At 36.7% G+C, this 17,500-nt stretch overlaps 1 protein-coding gene across 5 annotated transcripts in view; it reads left to right on the forward strand.

Moving 5' to 3' along the window:
* Positions 1–17,500, forward strand: part of LOC121430360 (leucine-rich repeat and calponin homology domain-containing protein 1-like) — a 66,432-nt gene that overhangs the window by 11,356 nt on the left and 37,576 nt on the right. For 4 of the 5 annotated variants that reach the window (XM_041627643.1, XM_041627641.1, XM_041627642.1 and 1 more), the window contains exons 3-7: positions 7,138–7,264; positions 8,985–9,090; positions 12,132–12,268; positions 13,699–13,823; positions 16,785–16,970. In XM_041627643.1, coding sequence (XP_041483577.1) covers positions 7,138–7,264; positions 8,985–9,090; positions 12,132–12,268; positions 13,699–13,823; positions 16,785–16,970 — 681 coding nt within the window. The remainder of the gene's footprint in view (positions 1–7,137; positions 7,265–8,984; positions 9,091–12,131; positions 12,269–13,698; positions 13,824–16,784; positions 16,971–17,500) is intronic. The other variant, XM_041627645.1, reaches the window with a different exon arrangement.

Raw genomic sequence — 17,500 nt, forward strand, 5'->3', positions numbered from 1 at the left:
ATTTTGATGAAACTTGTTTTAAAATGTTCCTCTTATTTTACTGTTTGCAATAAGATTGCTTCTCCTCTTGGGTTTTGGTTTCCTTTTAAAATAGCATCACATCAGTTGGTCAAAGAGGTACATGTACATTTACATGTAGGTACATGTATGTACATGTAGATGTGAGCAGACCTGCCAACCAGTACGTTTTTGGCGTATTTAGTACGTTTTTGCAACCAAAATATGGCAGTACGTTTTTTCTTTAAAAAAATTTTTTTTTGTAAAATTGAGAAAAATCATCTGTACTGTATATGTCTCTATTTCATAAAACTTTAATATACAAATATGGTTATTGATAGATCAATGTAATTTCAGGTAACTTGTTTTTTTTTCACACATGTTTAAATTTATGTTTTTTTTTCATTTGCAAGAGCAGTGCGCATTTTAGCTTGCATGCAGCTTGAGCGGCGCGATGAGCGAGTGTGCCATGCATTTTATTATGAAATACACTTTTTTTTGGGAAAAATACTTTATCACAGAATACACTTTTTCATTCCTAGAGGTGGGCAGGTCTGTGTGAGATAAGTTGGGGATTGGATGGGTGTGGAGGCCTCTTCGGAAAGAGATGTCATATGCCCCAGTGATGACTGTCTGAAACAGTGAACTTGGTTTCCCATCTCACATGTCTAGTTTTCAAGCTCCTGGGAATTAGTCCACCAGACTCTGAAAACATGTTTTGAAGAATGAAAGGAAAAACTGAACAGATATCTGTGGCATGTCCAGTTGCCATATTTAGAAGTGCATGTGATTGCAATACTATGACTCTGAATGCTGAGGACACGTGATGATAGTTCTCATCATTTGTCGGAGGTCGTGAAGGTGTACTGCTACATGTACATGTATGTTCCATGTTCACTTCACGCATTATTTCTCAGCTGGTCTACAATACAATAGAGTTTCATGGAAGTATAGTTTTTGATATTTTAAAGTTCAGGTTCTAAAAAGAGAGCCAGATGATAATTCCAAAGGTTGTTTACTTTCTCACAAGTGATTTGTTTGCAACAATTGCAGCCCTGTGAGAGTTGATTTTATTATTAAAAGAGAGATTTTCTTTGTAAAAAACCCCCAAATACAATACATGTAGGTTCATTTAGGGTGCATTTTTTTTTTTTTTTGGGGGGGGGGCTAGAATTGCAAAAAAAAAAGGATGAAAAATCAAAATGCAAACACAAAACACAGCTTTTCAGGAAAGCATCAAATCTTTTATCCTCCTTAATTACTTTCTAGTTCAAATGACCAAGGAATTAAGCTACATGTATGCTTTATGAATTGGAGTGTATGCAATTCATTTCCGAAGTGAAGAAGAAGATGGAGTAGAGAATGAAAGAAGAAGGAAAAGGAGGAGGAGGAAGGAATGGAGGAAAGAGGGAAGGAGCTGGGGAGGGGAAGGGGGGGGGGGGGGTAGAGGAGGAAAAGGGGAGGAGGAGAAAGGTAAGATTCAGGAGAAGGGGAGGAGGAGAAGAACATGAGGATAACGAGCAGGGGAGAAGGCATATAGAGGAGGGACGAGGAGGGTGACAAGGAAATAATGATGAAGAGGAGTTCAAAGTCAATGTGCTTGTAGGTAAAAATGTCTTTGTGACAGATACATGTATTGACAATATACATTGATGCTAATTTTGATAAATCATGAAAATATTGATTTAATCAGTGGCAATGCAAGTGCTGCATTGTGCTAAAATGTATATGTGTACAAAATCCTTGCTGACAAGTCAATTGCTGATAGCATGCTGTATGATAAATCGCTGAATTAAACTATGGAGATGGACCTCCATGGATAAAGTCCATAAATGAAAATTCATAAAACTCTTTGTCTCACCTGATATGTACAGTTTATATGTAGGGGAAGGCGGGGTAAGTTGAGCATAGGGGCAAGTTGAGCCACCAGCCCCAGGCCAATAATGAATGAGTCAGACATTTAGTGTCATGTATTGATGACCCATAGCATAACCCCTAACCCCACCATATTGTTTTCAACTTTGAAACAAAAAGTAGTTTTTTAGAGGGAAAAATATGAATTTCAGCCAAAAAAGTAAAAAAGAGTGTGAAATAGATAAGTGCTTTATAAACACACATGTCTTTAAATATAATAAAGACATGATAACAACATTATTAGTCCAGGTATGGATCTTCATTCTTGTCATAGTCTTTTATATGATGGATGCATAATAAATGTGTGGATACAAAATTATCGCACTAAGTTCAGACTGGGGTAAGTTGAGCCAAACAGCATGGGGCAAGTTGAGCCATGGTAATTCCTATGGTAATGTATCTTAAAAAACAAACAAACCTTAAAAATCAATTGAAATGCTGGCTGAAAGGAGCAAATTTGCATGACTGCTCTTTTCCTTTTAAAGGATGTAAGTATTTATAGAGAATTAGCAAGTGAAAAGACTTTAAACAAAAAATTGACATGCTGGTTCTCCCCTCATACATTTTGTACAATAGTTTTTGTGGCTCAACTTACCCCAGAAGGTGGCTCAAACTTACCCCATATATGGGGCAAGTTGAGCCATTTGACATCGTTTTTTTCAAAGGTCACGATGACTTTCAGTGTGGGGATAGAAAGTTATATATAGGTGGAAAATATTTCAGAAGAATTAAATTTCAAGGCAAGGTACTTATTTCGACAAGATTATTAATCATATCAATTCTAACATGCAAAAAGCAAAAACTGTCACAACTTACCCCGCCTTCCCCTACTGTATACTTCTGCAGAGCTCTGTATACATTGCACAAACAAGTGATTATTCACAACAAAGACACAACATGTCATGTCGAGTACGTGTATACAATCAAACAGGTCATAAGATCCATGTACATGTATACATGCTGATGCATGTGATTTGTATGCAGGTACAGTATTAATTATTTCTTTCACTAATAAATGTACTTACATGTATTCTATTGCCTCGTGCTGGCCTCTTCTAATTAAAACGGTGCCTAAAACTGGTTCCTTGGACAGCATTTTGCTGAGCTTTGCGTCATACATTGATATGTACACTGAATATTGCAGATGATTGGCTGGCTGTCTGGTGAAGGATTTATTATTAATTGTCTGGTATTAAAAAGCAATAAGCCCAGGCTTGATATGAAAATCATAGTAGTTGCATTTTAAATAAGCCCAGTACTACAGTGTATTATTTTCAAAATAGCATTGTTATGGGAAATTTCATAATATTAACATGTAACATAACACTGCTTTTGTAAAGCTCTCATTTGGTATGGTAATTCCCCAAGCTGTAGTTTTGACAATATCCTTCAGGCAGTTGAGGCTACAAAATGTCTATATAGACAATATTAAAGATAAATTCCAGTTGTGGTAACAATTTCAAAATGAGTTCGTACAGAATCCAATGAAATGACCACCAAAGTGTCTATTTGTAATATGTGCCAAAGGATTCTGGAAGAAATTGTGTAATTGCTGAGAAATAAGCATATATACACTGTAAGCACAGGATTCGGGTGAAGCGTCGGACCGACATTCAAAGCAATAATAATACACTGTCCCACGTGCACTAATCTGTGTTGGTGATCTTCAGTGTGAACATTTTTTCAGCGTAGATTTCAAGATTTCACAAAGTTCAGCTTATGTATTCCCTGTACCAGATTAAGTTCCTCGATGATATACATGTACATCAGTACATGTAGTGACAATTAAAGCTTGGTTTCACACACTTTCTCGTGTAATCAGTGTTTGAATAGATAGAGTGGGAGGGGGAGGATGATTGGTCTGTAACCTTTCCCTTTCCTGTGGATAATATCCCGTTATAATATGTGAGCAAGCGGTACACCATAAGGATCAGTGGAAGTGTTGGTTAATCAGTGAGGGCATGATGTCAAATAATGTATGGCTGCGTTTATGCGACCTCGACCCAGAATCATGATTTGAATCACCATTTGAATCATGATTCAAAACAGCAGCATGAATCACGATCCGACAGAATCAGCGTTTATACGACCATCTTTCTAACGCTGTTTCTCCCTGAATTCGGGCCGATCCAGTGCGCATCACAGTGCGCAGTTTGACCCAGAAAGTATAGGTCAACATTTTCGCACGTGTTTCTAACTTCACGTCGGCTGCTAGATTTTTGCTGCCGCCGGAGCTAACGCGCGATCGTTTGTGCAAGTGCAACGCTTACTCGGCTTCCGAAAAATAAATCTTTTACTTCCAGAATTCCGTGTATTGTACCTCGTATTGTTTTTGATCGGGAACCAGAAGGGGTCATCATCCTCCCTCCCACCTCCCGATCGATTTTTCTTGTCTATGATGGTCCTGTACTGGGCACGAATTCTGTTAATTTTGTCTCGACAGGCGGTGCCACATCTCCGTTGAAATCCCTCCCTCGCAAGCGCCGCTGAAAGGGATCGTCTTATTTCTGTGAATCCCGGTAAGGGATGCTTGTGCTTTGGGCTCAGCCCAAAGCACAAGCAGAGCCCTGAGTTCATCGTCAGTCCAATTTGTGCCTTTGGAACTTGAAGAAATGATGGATGAAAACAATGAAATATACAAATGACGCTACAGTACAACCCCGGGGGTACAATACACAGAATGATAATTCCTAAATGCTGGCAATACTGCTACACGAAAATTAACCTGCACGAAACACAGCGCGCGCCTTTGAGTCGAACCCGGAAGAAGCACGACACAATGACGTCATAGAATCATGATTCAAATCACGATATTGTTCATACGACCTTTTTCGTTCGTGATTCTACAGAAACGTCTTTCCAAACGCCCCTTTTTTCGTGTTTCATGTTTGTGATTCTAATCATGATTATATTCAATTTCGACTAAACGCAATCGTGATTCTGCAGAATCGTGATTTAAATCATGATTCTAATCATGATTCTAGGGTAAAAAAGTGTCGAATAAACGCACCCTATGTTACCTTTGGCCTGTTCACACTTGGCAAGATTTGGTCATACACGTGTGGCACAGTACAAGAGTATGCATGGCCTTCATGTATATTATTATTAAACTAGTGGCGTACGCAGGGGGGGGGGGGTGGTTGCAGGTATTCAAACCCCCCCTTAAATTTGTGTGATACACAACCCCACCCCCCCAAAAAAAAATTGGTAAAATGGGTGTTACGCATGGGGCAATTATAAAAACTCATGGAAAATCAAAACAAAACTTGTGAGATTTAGTCGTAGGTGGGACATGGACCCCCTAACATCTTATTACTTTGGGGGAACAAAAGAGGTGTCATTAAATGTGCAAATTAGGTCTTGTCTAAGGATGAAATGTCCCATACATAACATTTAGAGGATTTTTTCAAAAGTTATTTCTCATATTACAATACTTGTATTGTTGCATCTATGGGAAAAGTATAAAAATGTTATACCACAAAAAGTTTCAAAAGTATAGTTTACTTTTCAATTAAAAAAATGTTGGGACATTTACACACAATATCAATGGGGAGATTTGTGTACAAAGTGAATGGAGAAAAGCAAATTTCAAGAATGCCCTAACAAGTGATTATTTACATTTTCTTTAGTATTTTAAGACTTATTTGTTATGAATACTGATGAATGAAAACAATCGAAGTAAAAAATTATGAGAATGGAAAAATATGAAAAATAAAAAACAATAGAAATACATAAGAAATTCATGAAACCCTGAAAAACAAACAAAAAATGTTGAAATGGCTAATTTCCTTTTCAGTCCTTCCATTTTATCTCTTTTTTAGGGGAAGCAAACTTAAACTAGCATTATTTTTTACTGTAAACACACTTTTTTCCCCTTGGTGTGAAAGGGGTAAAGTTGAATGAGGACTTTGCATGGATAGGATATGTGGATCGCCCTCACTGGCATTGGAATTGGATTATCACGATCTGAGTGATTAGACAGCAAGTCAGAGGAAGGAAGTCTGACGGATTAAATGTACTCAAATGGAGGCTGATGGTGACCTCCCCCTTTCGAGTGCCAAGAAGGGGAGAGAAGAGGAGAGAAAAAGAGAGATAGAAAGAGAGAGATGGATTGATAGACCTTTGCAGACAAAATGAAGACCTTTATTTTTTTTTTAAATTTAAAAGAAGATTAGTAGATCATGAGAAATGTAATTCAGAGAAAAAATGTGAAGGGGTGGGTGGGGGGGGGGGGGTTGTTTTACTTTGATTTCCATGTAATCTGCTCACTGTAGCTCCATGGTACGATGTACATGTATAACAAGACAGATACATTTCATATACATACATGTATGGTGCATGTAAAATGTGGTGTCCTGAATGCCCTTTTGCTACTGAACATTGTGGGGAGAAAGTAAGTGAGAGGAAGGGAGGCTGTTACATGTGTTTCTGGGGATGTCCCACAGAGGAAGTTATCCATGAAACTAGGATCCCTGTATGATACTATGGAACAGTTTACAGTCTATAATCATGCATCCTTGGTTTGATATCGTGTATTACAGCCCTACATGATGATGCATGTACATGTAGCAGTGAGCTGCTTGATAGGAGAGCGATTCTCTTTGAATCACATTTGTACATATGCACTGTACATCTCGGTAGAATACTTCCAATGATGCAATGAAATGCATGGAAATCCGAAATGATACATTGATGTACATGATACAGTATCGTTATCATGATGATTGTGAAAAAAATATACAAGTAGGGCCTAATAATTGGAGGTATTTAATATAAAAAAGAGTACATGTAGAAACATGTATGTACATTATGTAGGTGAATAGATTAGAGCAAGAGGGGGAGGGGATGAGCATGAGTAGGAGAGATCGAGAAAGAGAAGGGGGTGGAGGAGTAGGAAGGGAAGGAGGAGGAATTGGAGTGGGAGGGGGAAGGAGAACTTTATAGAAGGAGGAGAACTTAGAAGGAGGAGGAGGAGGAGGAAAGGAGAATAAGGGTGAGGTGGGTGAGGAGAGAGGGATAGAAGAAGCAAAAGATATTTTTTATTTTTATTTGAATGTATTACATCATCAAATGTTGTGGGAACTACATTATTATCAGCGTGAGACCTGCAGTATGTACATGTAATTGTACATTTTTTCAGGAATAATATTTTTTAAACATAATTTTACTGATGAAACATCTGCATTTATTGCAAAACTCAATTTGTTATGTTTTTTCTCCTGACAGTCGTAACCAGCTCAGTGTCTTACCTATGCAAATATGTGATCTATTCCTGGAAGTCTTAATACTTAGCAACAACAAATTAGTCTCGTTACCTCCAGAAATCGGCAAGTTACGCACGTTAATGCTGCTGGTGAGTTCTTTTTTGACAAGTTTTTTTTTCTCCATAAAATATAAAAAGATATCTTTGTCATTGGGCTTTGATACATGCATACAACATATGAACTGTTTAATATCCTTGTTAAAGGGGAATCCAGCCTTGGCCATAAAATGGTGTGTTGGGAAGGAGAAAAATAAATTAAACAGAATGGTGAAAGTTTGAAAGAAATCGGACAAGCAACAAGAAAGTTATTGCTGTTTTAAAATTGAGATCACTAATACTATGTAGATTTCAAATTGGCAACTAGGTAAGTAAATTATGATAAGGGGCAAGGACAACTTTCCCATAGGCCATGTACTTTATTATCAGGGATTTGTGGTTTTCTCCCAAGTACCCATTACCCTGGGGCTGTAATCTAAATATAATCCAGGTAGTATATTGTTTTATGTCCTCATGACAGAAAAATATAATTTGAAATAAAACTTTTGGGAAAAATGACAATTCAGCCATAATATGCATTGGAGTACATGGAAGAGTAGTCCTTGCCTTACATCACTATGACATCCCATATGTGGCCAATTTGAAGTCTCCATGGGTATAGTGATTACCAATATTTACAACTTTAAAAAATTCTTAACTTTCTTGTTGTTTGTCCAATATTGTTCAAACTTTCAGCTATCAACTTGTCTGATTTTTCTTTTCCTTGTAAAAACAAGTTTTTATTTGGGTTGGATTCCCCTTTAATTTCAATAATAGGAAGAGAACAGTGCTGAGGTTGATTTTTATGTTTTAATAATGAGAGACAGTTGTAGATTTGGATCTTTTCTCCAAATATGAAGTTTCTTTGAAGTTTAACATACTTTTTGTTTTGTTATCATAATAAGCAACTTGTGTTAATTATTTTTCCGTTCAAAATGTTTTTTTTTTCATCTTGAATTTCTTTTCATATTTCAATTTCATAGCAAATTTTAGTCCTGTGCAAGGGGGTGGGGGATTTGGTCTTTTAGAAATTTTGTTTTGTTCTTTTCATTTTATAATTTAGACTTTGAAATAATGGGAAATCTTAATACAAGGGGCTCCTCTGCAATTTCCTTAGGTTGAATTGAACACAATTTGGGATGAATGGTTCAAAGCCCACAATACCCCCCTTCTCATGATGTTTTTAGTAGCTTTATGGTAAACTTTTTTTGGTTTCAGTTTTATGTACACAGAAATATTTCACTACATTTTTGTTCAATGTAATATGTATTGAGGTCAGTATGAAGGTAATTTTGAAATGGATACACTATTACATTTCATGCAATACACAAGTATTATGGTTGCGGTATTGTTTCATTGTGCATATCAGGGATGACAAGAGCTGTTTATTTCCTGGATTACAAATATACATACATTTGTACTGTACATCAGAGTCTGATGAAATTCAAATTTGGCCATGCATCTTGAACTCTCCCCACAAAAAGGTGGTGTTGAATACGCTTTTTTTTCAATTTTCATTCGGTTAAATTCAGTTGAAAGGAGAGATATTGTCATGAAATTGGTACTTTATATATTTATTGGTGTATACTTCAGTATGTGTCAATAAATGACCGGTAAGTCGTTGGATTATGGCTTGCCTACACTGGCATGCACAATGTATGCACTTTCTTCACTCCCTAAGGAGCATAGCAAGAGTTGAAAAAGTTTGAAAGTTATTTACAAGTACAGATGACATAATGAATTTTTGATGTTTTCTTTCTACTTTTTAAAACAGGATGCTTCCTGCAATGAATTAGACAATTTACCGAATGAGATCGGGGAAATGTCGGGACTCAAAGAGTTAAATATTAGGAGAAATCACCTTGTCACATTACCAGATGGTAAGTCAGAGCCTTTCAGATCTAAAATGTAACATCCATCTCCAAATCGGGGGCCCGTTTCATATGGAAATGTTACCATATAGGCCTGGAGGGTGTTTCATAAAGCAGTTCCTATGAGCGGAACGACTGGTGAACCTTTCTTATGCGCTAAAGCTATCACCAATGAACACTGAATGGTGCACATTTACCACAAGAAAGGATCACCAGTTGTTCTTGAGTCGCTTTTAACTTAGGAACAGCTTTATGAAACACCCTCTAGGTATTGACAATTTTAAGTCTTTTTGAAACGGGCCCTATGCTCGAGACAGGCCCAGGTGGGTGTTTTATAAAGCTGTTTGTAAGATCAGAGCGACTTTAAGAATGACTGGTGATCCTTTCTTGTGGTAAATGGTATTTCATTGGCAATGCTTTAGTAAGTACTGTAAGAAAGGATCGCCAGTCATTCTTACATGTAACTTATTATAAACAGTTTTATGAAGTCAAGTTGCTCTTACATGGTACATTATATGAACAGTTTTCTGAAACGGCCCCCAGGACAGGTTCCGTATCGGAAGGGAACAACCCAGAGAAGGTGGGGTGTGTGTCTCACAAAGAGTTAAAACAGTGCGCGACACTAGCACTGGTCTGACGGTCCCAGATCGGTAAAAGTTGCTGTCGGGCCAGTAACTTTTCAGAAATACATGTAGCCAGATTTACTGGTTTAACATGACCAGTAAGAATCTAATTTTCTTCTGTTTTTTATGAAAATGGCTCTTGTGTCCCCCCAAATCGGCTCGCATGAATTATGCTGTGTGTGTACCTTTTTTTGGGGGGGGGGGTAAAAATAAGCAATAAAGACAGCAAAATAAACTCAAGTCTTTTTCATATTTTTCTTTATTTTGGGGACCAGTAAATTCGGTCCAGAAAATAATTGAAAAACTGGTTACATGTATGTACTGGTCCGACATGATCAGGTCGGACCAGTAGAAAAAAAGGGTTGGTTATTAGGGTTAGCGTTCATGTGGTATCCAATGCATAATGCCATTGATGACTACCAGAAGCCTGCATCTCATATGTTGTGATGCATTATAGCAAGCAACCCCTGCTCGGCTTGGACCACATGCACTCTTTTTTGTTTGTCTGAATGGAGCTGTTATAAAGTGTACATGTACATGTATAATGTACATACTATGTATGACTCAGAATTGAATCATATACATTATGTTGTTGTTATCAAGTGTTATTGTGCCAGGTGGCTAACAATGGTGTTTTATCATATGGCTTGGTGCAATATAGTTGGAGAGAATAAAGTTGTTTCCTCTGATTCAATTAGCAAAAGTATCCTTGAAAGACTTGACTAGGAGGGAAGAATTTACTATGCCAAGAATCTAACCAAAGAAAATAATAGAGTGGAAGTGGAAGTTTAGGATACATGTATAGGCCTAATTCTTGGGTAAAAGTATTATACTGCAGATATTTCATGTATTAATTTTTGAGAGTTGCATGTACTGTATGTGTATTACAATACATGTACAACATGATTAGAATAAGAATGCACATTTACAATACAAGCATTAGACTATGTTCGTATCTCTGCTTTCAGTACAATACATCTGTACAGTACTTGTACATTGTACAGTTGAAATTATGAAAATCACATTTTGGACAAGTTTGGCAAATATAATATGACCTAAAACCAGGCTCACATGCCAAGGATAAAGTCTTTATTGTTAGTTGTGCTCTTGCTGATTTGTATAAACAAGTAGTTTATTCCAATGACGCACTTGGCAATGGAATTCCAACACAGTGAGCTTTCTTAACCCAATTTGCTTTCCCTTTCAATTGAACAAGAGGGAGTCATTTGAAGGAAGGCAGGAGGGTCTTTAATTTGACCCCAGGGAGCGGAGTATGTCATAAGGTCATCAGTCACTGAGGTTATCTCTGGCAAGACATGTTTACATGAGACAGGAGAAATTAGCCAATCAGATGTTTGGATTTTTGTAGCTTATAATGTTTGTTTGATAGTGAAAATGGCTTACAAATCGCTCCTTGAAACATTCCCCTCATGTATGGTTTGTACATGGACAGTAGGTTTTAATAGACGTCCTGATTTTAATAATTGAAATGTTTAAATCTTCAATGGGAATTTAACCTTGGAAGTAAAATGAGTTCTTTGAAAGTAGAGATTTAGATAAACAGAATGATTGGTGAGAGATAAAAGAAATCGGTGAAGGAATCAATATACATTTAATACAGTTTAGGATGGATAATCATTTAAATTGGAAAGTTGTTTAATAAAAAGGTAATTACACCCTGTACAGTACACATGTAGTTGAGACAAATCTCTATTTACATACATGTACATGTATTGTAAAATTACTTTCTGGATTAATTTTTTGTGTATGGATTTTTCCGCTCCTGATCACCTAAATCTTTTGGGGGCAAGATTAGATACAGTGTAGCACATATACCTTTAAATTTAGCTCCTCATAAAGCATGTTATTCTCTCTCTCCAATAAAAAAAGAAATTATGCCAGAGTCATTTTCAAACGTGTCACAATGTGATTGTGTCAACCCGCTCTTGGCCTGTTGCCTTCCGACCTCGCTAGGTTTCTGTGACATTTTGTGGGGAAAATAAAGTGGATTGATGCAACATTGAATCTCTGCTTTATTGGCTAGCCATCCTTTGGCTCGATTCAAAGAAGTTTGTTGGACAATCTTCAGATGACAAGAGACAAAAGTACAGCTTGTCAATACATTGTGTTTAATTGGTGTGGGGCTGTTCGCTGAAAGAGGTTGAAAAATTATTTTATGAGTTTGTGTACTGGTACAAATGAAGGAGTTGTCCAGTTATACTCCAGTGTCTTTACCAAATTAAAATACCAATGATATCATATCAAGATTTTGTCGGAATTCATTGTACGATCGATACCACAACTTTATTTTTATAAAAATATATCATTTACATGTGTACATCTTTCAGATTTGATAATTGAATTGTAATATTTTCATTAGAAAATGAGAATATGACTTTATTTCCTTGTTTTGCTCCATAACCACAGAAATCAGCAAGTTAAAACTGGTGAAGCTGGATATATCATGTAACAAGATCCAGACGATACCACCTTGCTTCAGGAGTATGAAGACGTTAGACACCTTTGAAGTAGACCACAATCCTCTCACCAACCCCCCAGCTCAGGTTGGTTCATGTAGACACAGCAGAATGTCTCACTTGGTGGTCCTTGACCCACTAGAGGGCCTGAGAGCTTCCTTTGGTGGGCCGTGGGATCAGCCATATTTATTCCCCTCAAAAGATATTTTCCCCTTGAAAGAATAAAAAAAGAACATTTATGTCAAACCTGTGAATTATTATGAAGGCCACTGAAGGAAAGATAAAAAAGTGGCAACTGTAAACAGGTGACCTTTATAGACAGGTTCTCTTATGTTTTCAGTATAAATTTATGATTTTTTGCTCAGCACCAGGCCCGTGCTAAAAGAGTCCACTCCATTGTGTTTAGTAAGTTCTGTAGAAGAGCCTGCGCTACTTTTACGATCACCCACTAAAAAAACTTGTAGGCCTGGGGCAGGTCTGGTGCCAAAATCGCCCTTGCCATTCATAAACTTAAAATTTTACGACTTATCCCGAGACTGGTCCGGATCAGCTACATGTAGTTACTGATCGCAGTATTGTAAACACACATTCCTTTCAAACGGGAGGCAATTTTTGTGGCCAATAAAGGCAGGTTTTCGGTATGTACATGTGACCACTATTAAACATGTGACTGTATGTGATGTGAAATATAACAGCCAGTATTCCAAATTCGGGTTTAACTTGAGCCATGGTCTATTGTGCTAGAATAATCGGAAGTCAAAATATCAAAAGTTTTTTTACAATACATGTCTTTTATGCTTGAAGCATTCTCCATACATTTGTAAGAAAGGAAATTGTTGATAAATTAAACATTTATTAAAGATATTTGTGCCACATCTTGCTGTTCTGATATGCCAGGGTTTTGATCAACTTTTGTGATATTACTCTTTTCTGCTGGATGATGGTCTTTGATGTTGACTTTACTTTTTTTAATTCTCCATCTTAATATTTGCCATAATGTGATTTTTGGTTTAACACATAAAAAGCATATGCTTTTTACAGCGAAGCAGGTGTTACGTTTGCGACAAAAGTTGCGTGACATTGCAATTTTCTAATGACGTCATAGAATTTGAGACTTTGGCTTATATCATCTAACTTGTGACAAATGTATTAAGTTTTATGTAGAATATTGTTAGGGAAGATTTCTTAGACAAGCAAAATGCTAAGACAAAATTTTTCAAACTTTCATAAGCAAAAAGCTTATCTTGTGTTTGGAATACGGGCCCTGATGCTTAATAAAGAAAGTATGAAAGAGTGAATTTGACCATTTATTTGGTGGGCAAAGGAAGTCAACAACCAATCCCATAACTCTGGACTTATGCAAAGCTGTTTCCATTACCTGCACTCCCCAATCAGTTATATCGGGAGGAGAGACCTGTGGGTCAGAGTGATTTAGTTAGATGACGCCAAACAAAATAATGATAGTAATAACACCATGATCATCTTCATTGAACACCTCATTCTTGTCCTGTCTTTAGGTCTGTACACGAGGAAGAATACATATATTTAAATACCTTTCAACGGAAGCCACGAGAGCGGATAAAAGGAGAGGGATGATAGAACAAAGCGATTGGAATTCATCGCGGCATCCTTACAATACAAAGTATGTATTCCTATCAATTTTTTTTTCAAAAAATTCGTAGGGAGGTGTGATTATGATTTTGGGGCAGAGGAGCATCTTGTCTAAAATAATGTTTGATTGAATTCAGAATAATTTTCCTTTTACCATAAACAAACACAAATATTCCGTTCAAATGTTGCACTCACATTGCCGAGGTTTAAAATTTGATATTACTGATAGTATGTAAAACAAAATCTCATTGCTACTATAATGCAGTTTTTTTTGTATATTTCTAGTATTTACTACAATAGGAATGAGAATTATCTGACAAGTGAACGGATTTAAGATGTCCTTTCGAACAATCGATTTTCCACTCTCACCCATCCATGTCCTCTTCTTTGTAATATAATCCTACCCCCTGCTTCAATTAAATGGGTGAATAGAAAGATTAGTGATGGGGTAGCTTAAGGCAGAAAGGTGAAGGATACCTGAGCTTTTTGGGGGAGCTATAAATGTGAAGAAGGATGGGAAGACAGATTTACTGCCTTTTATCTATTTCTATATTGGTGAATTTGAGACTGCTGCATGGGCGTAGCAGATACATGCGTGGTAGTACACAGCGGGGGGGGGGGGGGGGGGGGGTCAGTTGCCCCCCAGATGTTTTGAAAACTTACATTTTTAAAAACAAAATTCACCAAAAGTATGCAAGAAATCCTTCAATTTTAGTCTACAAAGTGGAAAAGCTTCGTTATGACAAGCTTGGTCACTTCACTCTTTGGCTTTCAAGTTTTTTTTTTAAATTACGTTCCCCCCCCCTCCCAGCCAAAAATCTTGTGTACGGCCATGGATACATGTTGGGATACTTTCAATATTGAGCCAATTGTAAACATAACTTATTTCAAAGTCCATGAAGCATGTTCATGAATTAAACAGCATCACCAGAAAATATTGCACAATGAAATTTATAAAACAGTGAAGAGTGACAAAATTATCAAAATTTCCCCCTCAAAAATTATTTCAACCAGCAAAATGAATGTAACATATTTACGCCCATAAAGTGTAATTTCCTTGTTTGTATTAATATTCAGCTATGTGTACATACATGTAGTATCCTTATTAACGTAGCAGTGCATTGAGCCACAAGTATTTTCCCATGTGCCTTTGCTATGATTTAAAGGGCAGCTCCAGTAAGAAATAATTTCATCAACTTCCATGGAAAAAGTAATCCATAACTTTCACATTCTCATGAAGTAAAATACAAAATTACAGTGAGGCTTGCTGCAATGGAAAAAATATACACATGTTTGGTAATGATCAAATATTTGGTTGTAAATTTGAATAAATGAGAGTTTACAGAAATAATAATAAATGAAAAAATATACGTGTAGGCCTATTTACGTAACTATATTGTTCCAAACATATTTGCAGCAGCAGCAAGCCATCATGCTTCTTTCCCAATAAGTTTTTAAAAAGCTATTCATTCTTCATTTGAAAAAAAGTCATGCAAACATCATAATTGTAAACATATCAACATATTTGTGTTTGCTCTCAACAGTGTATTTCAATAAGTGTTTGTTCATGTTAAAATGCATAATGTTGAAAAATATTCATGTCATGCAAATTATTTCTTTGCTCGGCCGTAAACACAGCCATGAAGTTTGTCAACATGCTATAAAGCCCAATTGTTTTCCAGCTCAGCAAATCCAGTACATATACATGTACATGAAATTTGTTTTTTCATGCTGTGGGGTACATGATTTGTCTTCTTGAGTTGATGTTCTTTGCTGTGTTCAAGATATATCACAATGTCTTCTTCATAATTGTTCATTTATTAAAGTAAAATATGCCCCCGGAAAGTTAATGAATTAAAGGGAAAGACCAACATACATCAAGTTGTTTTTGAAAAAAAAAACGGAATCAGGGGCTCCCATATGATATCAGAAAATTGGAAATGTCAAAAATCCCTTATAAATCTTTATTCTTTGGTTGATTTGAACCAAATCCTTCAAAGAAAATAGAAAACCTTTAACATTTAATTTTCCATAAAGGGTAAATTATCAATAACAAATGCCATCAGGTTTATACTTTCCCTATAATAAGCATGTTACCAGAAGCAACAATGGTTTATAAAAAGGTTTAACATTTAACACTATTTCCTTTCAGTTATATGATTTGAAATCTGAATTATTGAAGTGAATCTTTCTTTGTCCTAGATGTATGTTTTTAGCAATGCTTTTCAGAAGCATTGTCTGCAATGTACAGTCAACTATTATATGTTTCTGCTCTGATGTAATTTATTGTTTACACTGTTAGCACGGGTTAGCGTGTACCTGTGTAGGTAGGTCAGTCATGCAGTGTCATATTGTATCATCTGCTGATAAGAATTAAGATCTTTTATAGTAATTAAAAAAAAATGAATTAATTCCGGGGGGGGGGGGGGGGGGGGAGGGGGGCTTGAGGGTCACTTTAGAACTGGAAATCAGGGAATTGTAACAAATGTTGGTTCTCATTTTCTACAAATATAGGCATAATCATGGCTTTTCATGAGGGGTCCACTTTTGAAGAATTTGGTCAACTTGAAACTTCTTTACTTGTTTCTGTGTGACTAGGGAAAATGGGACATGGAGCCAATTACCCATATCCCCCCCCCCAATTGCCAGAATATGTCAAAAAATGGCAGTCATAAGTTCCAGAGGAACCCCTTTTATTTGCTATTTGGTTCAATACAAATGCCAAACCCATTGACAACATAGGCTTTATTGTTTGTACAGTATCGCCTGTTTCCAGTAGACATTGGTGGTATATATCTGACTTTTGAAATAAGTTGACAATTTTATGATACTTTTCACAGCAGTTGATACAATATTTCAAGCACAAATTTCTGCTATTATAATGTACCAGCTGTATACATGTACATTATGTCATAGAGGCATCTTTTGAATTCATTCAGTTTTTTTAACCCAACTTTGTCTTTGCTCCTTCTGTCTGCTTTCCCCCTATCAGATACCGCTGGTTCTCAGCAAAAAACACTTCTACCCTCTCGCTCCAAGAGCTACCCCCTTCCAAATCTTCTCCCGAAACCTCCCCGACCACCCCGTCCTTCTCCACCTCATCCTCTGCTTTCTCCTTCTCCACATCCGATCTTGCCCCACTCTCCTCTGAGCCAGTATTCACCGGGATTGACCTTAGGTATAAAACACTTTTTTGCTTCTTTATTTTCCCTTCATCCACGCAGTAGACATTTTATAGCCGTTTGCGTTGCTGCACTGTCACCTTTGCAGTGAATTTCAATTCATTTGTGTTGCGTTCAGTTTCAGCTTTGAGTTTGCATGTTTTCATTTGTTTTTCCATGCACGCTTGTTCTTTAGTTTTGTATCACTGGACAGAGCTATAAAACTCCATCTGTTGTTTATTGTTTTGTGTTTTATACCATTACATACATGTACATTGATATCATTCAATCATTCTGTCACCTTGCGGGTAGAAGGGCGTTAGTGTTTATGAATTCATCAATTCTCATTCCTGTATTCAGGCAGAAGGACATTAAATCTCCCACACGCTGTACTGTGCATATTACGTAGTGCGCCCTTGACTTACGCCCTTATGCCAAAAACATAGGAATTGAAAATTGTTGCGCATACACAACATACCACCCATCTGAATAGCAAGGTGACAATTTAATCCAAGATCTACATACTGTACATGTACATGTAGGTCAG

This window comes from Lytechinus variegatus, chromosome 16 (assembly GCF_018143015.1).
Source record: "Lytechinus variegatus isolate NC3 chromosome 16, Lvar_3.0, whole genome shotgun sequence".
Classification (NCBI taxonomy): domain Eukaryota; kingdom Metazoa; phylum Echinodermata; class Echinoidea; order Temnopleuroida; family Toxopneustidae; genus Lytechinus; species Lytechinus variegatus.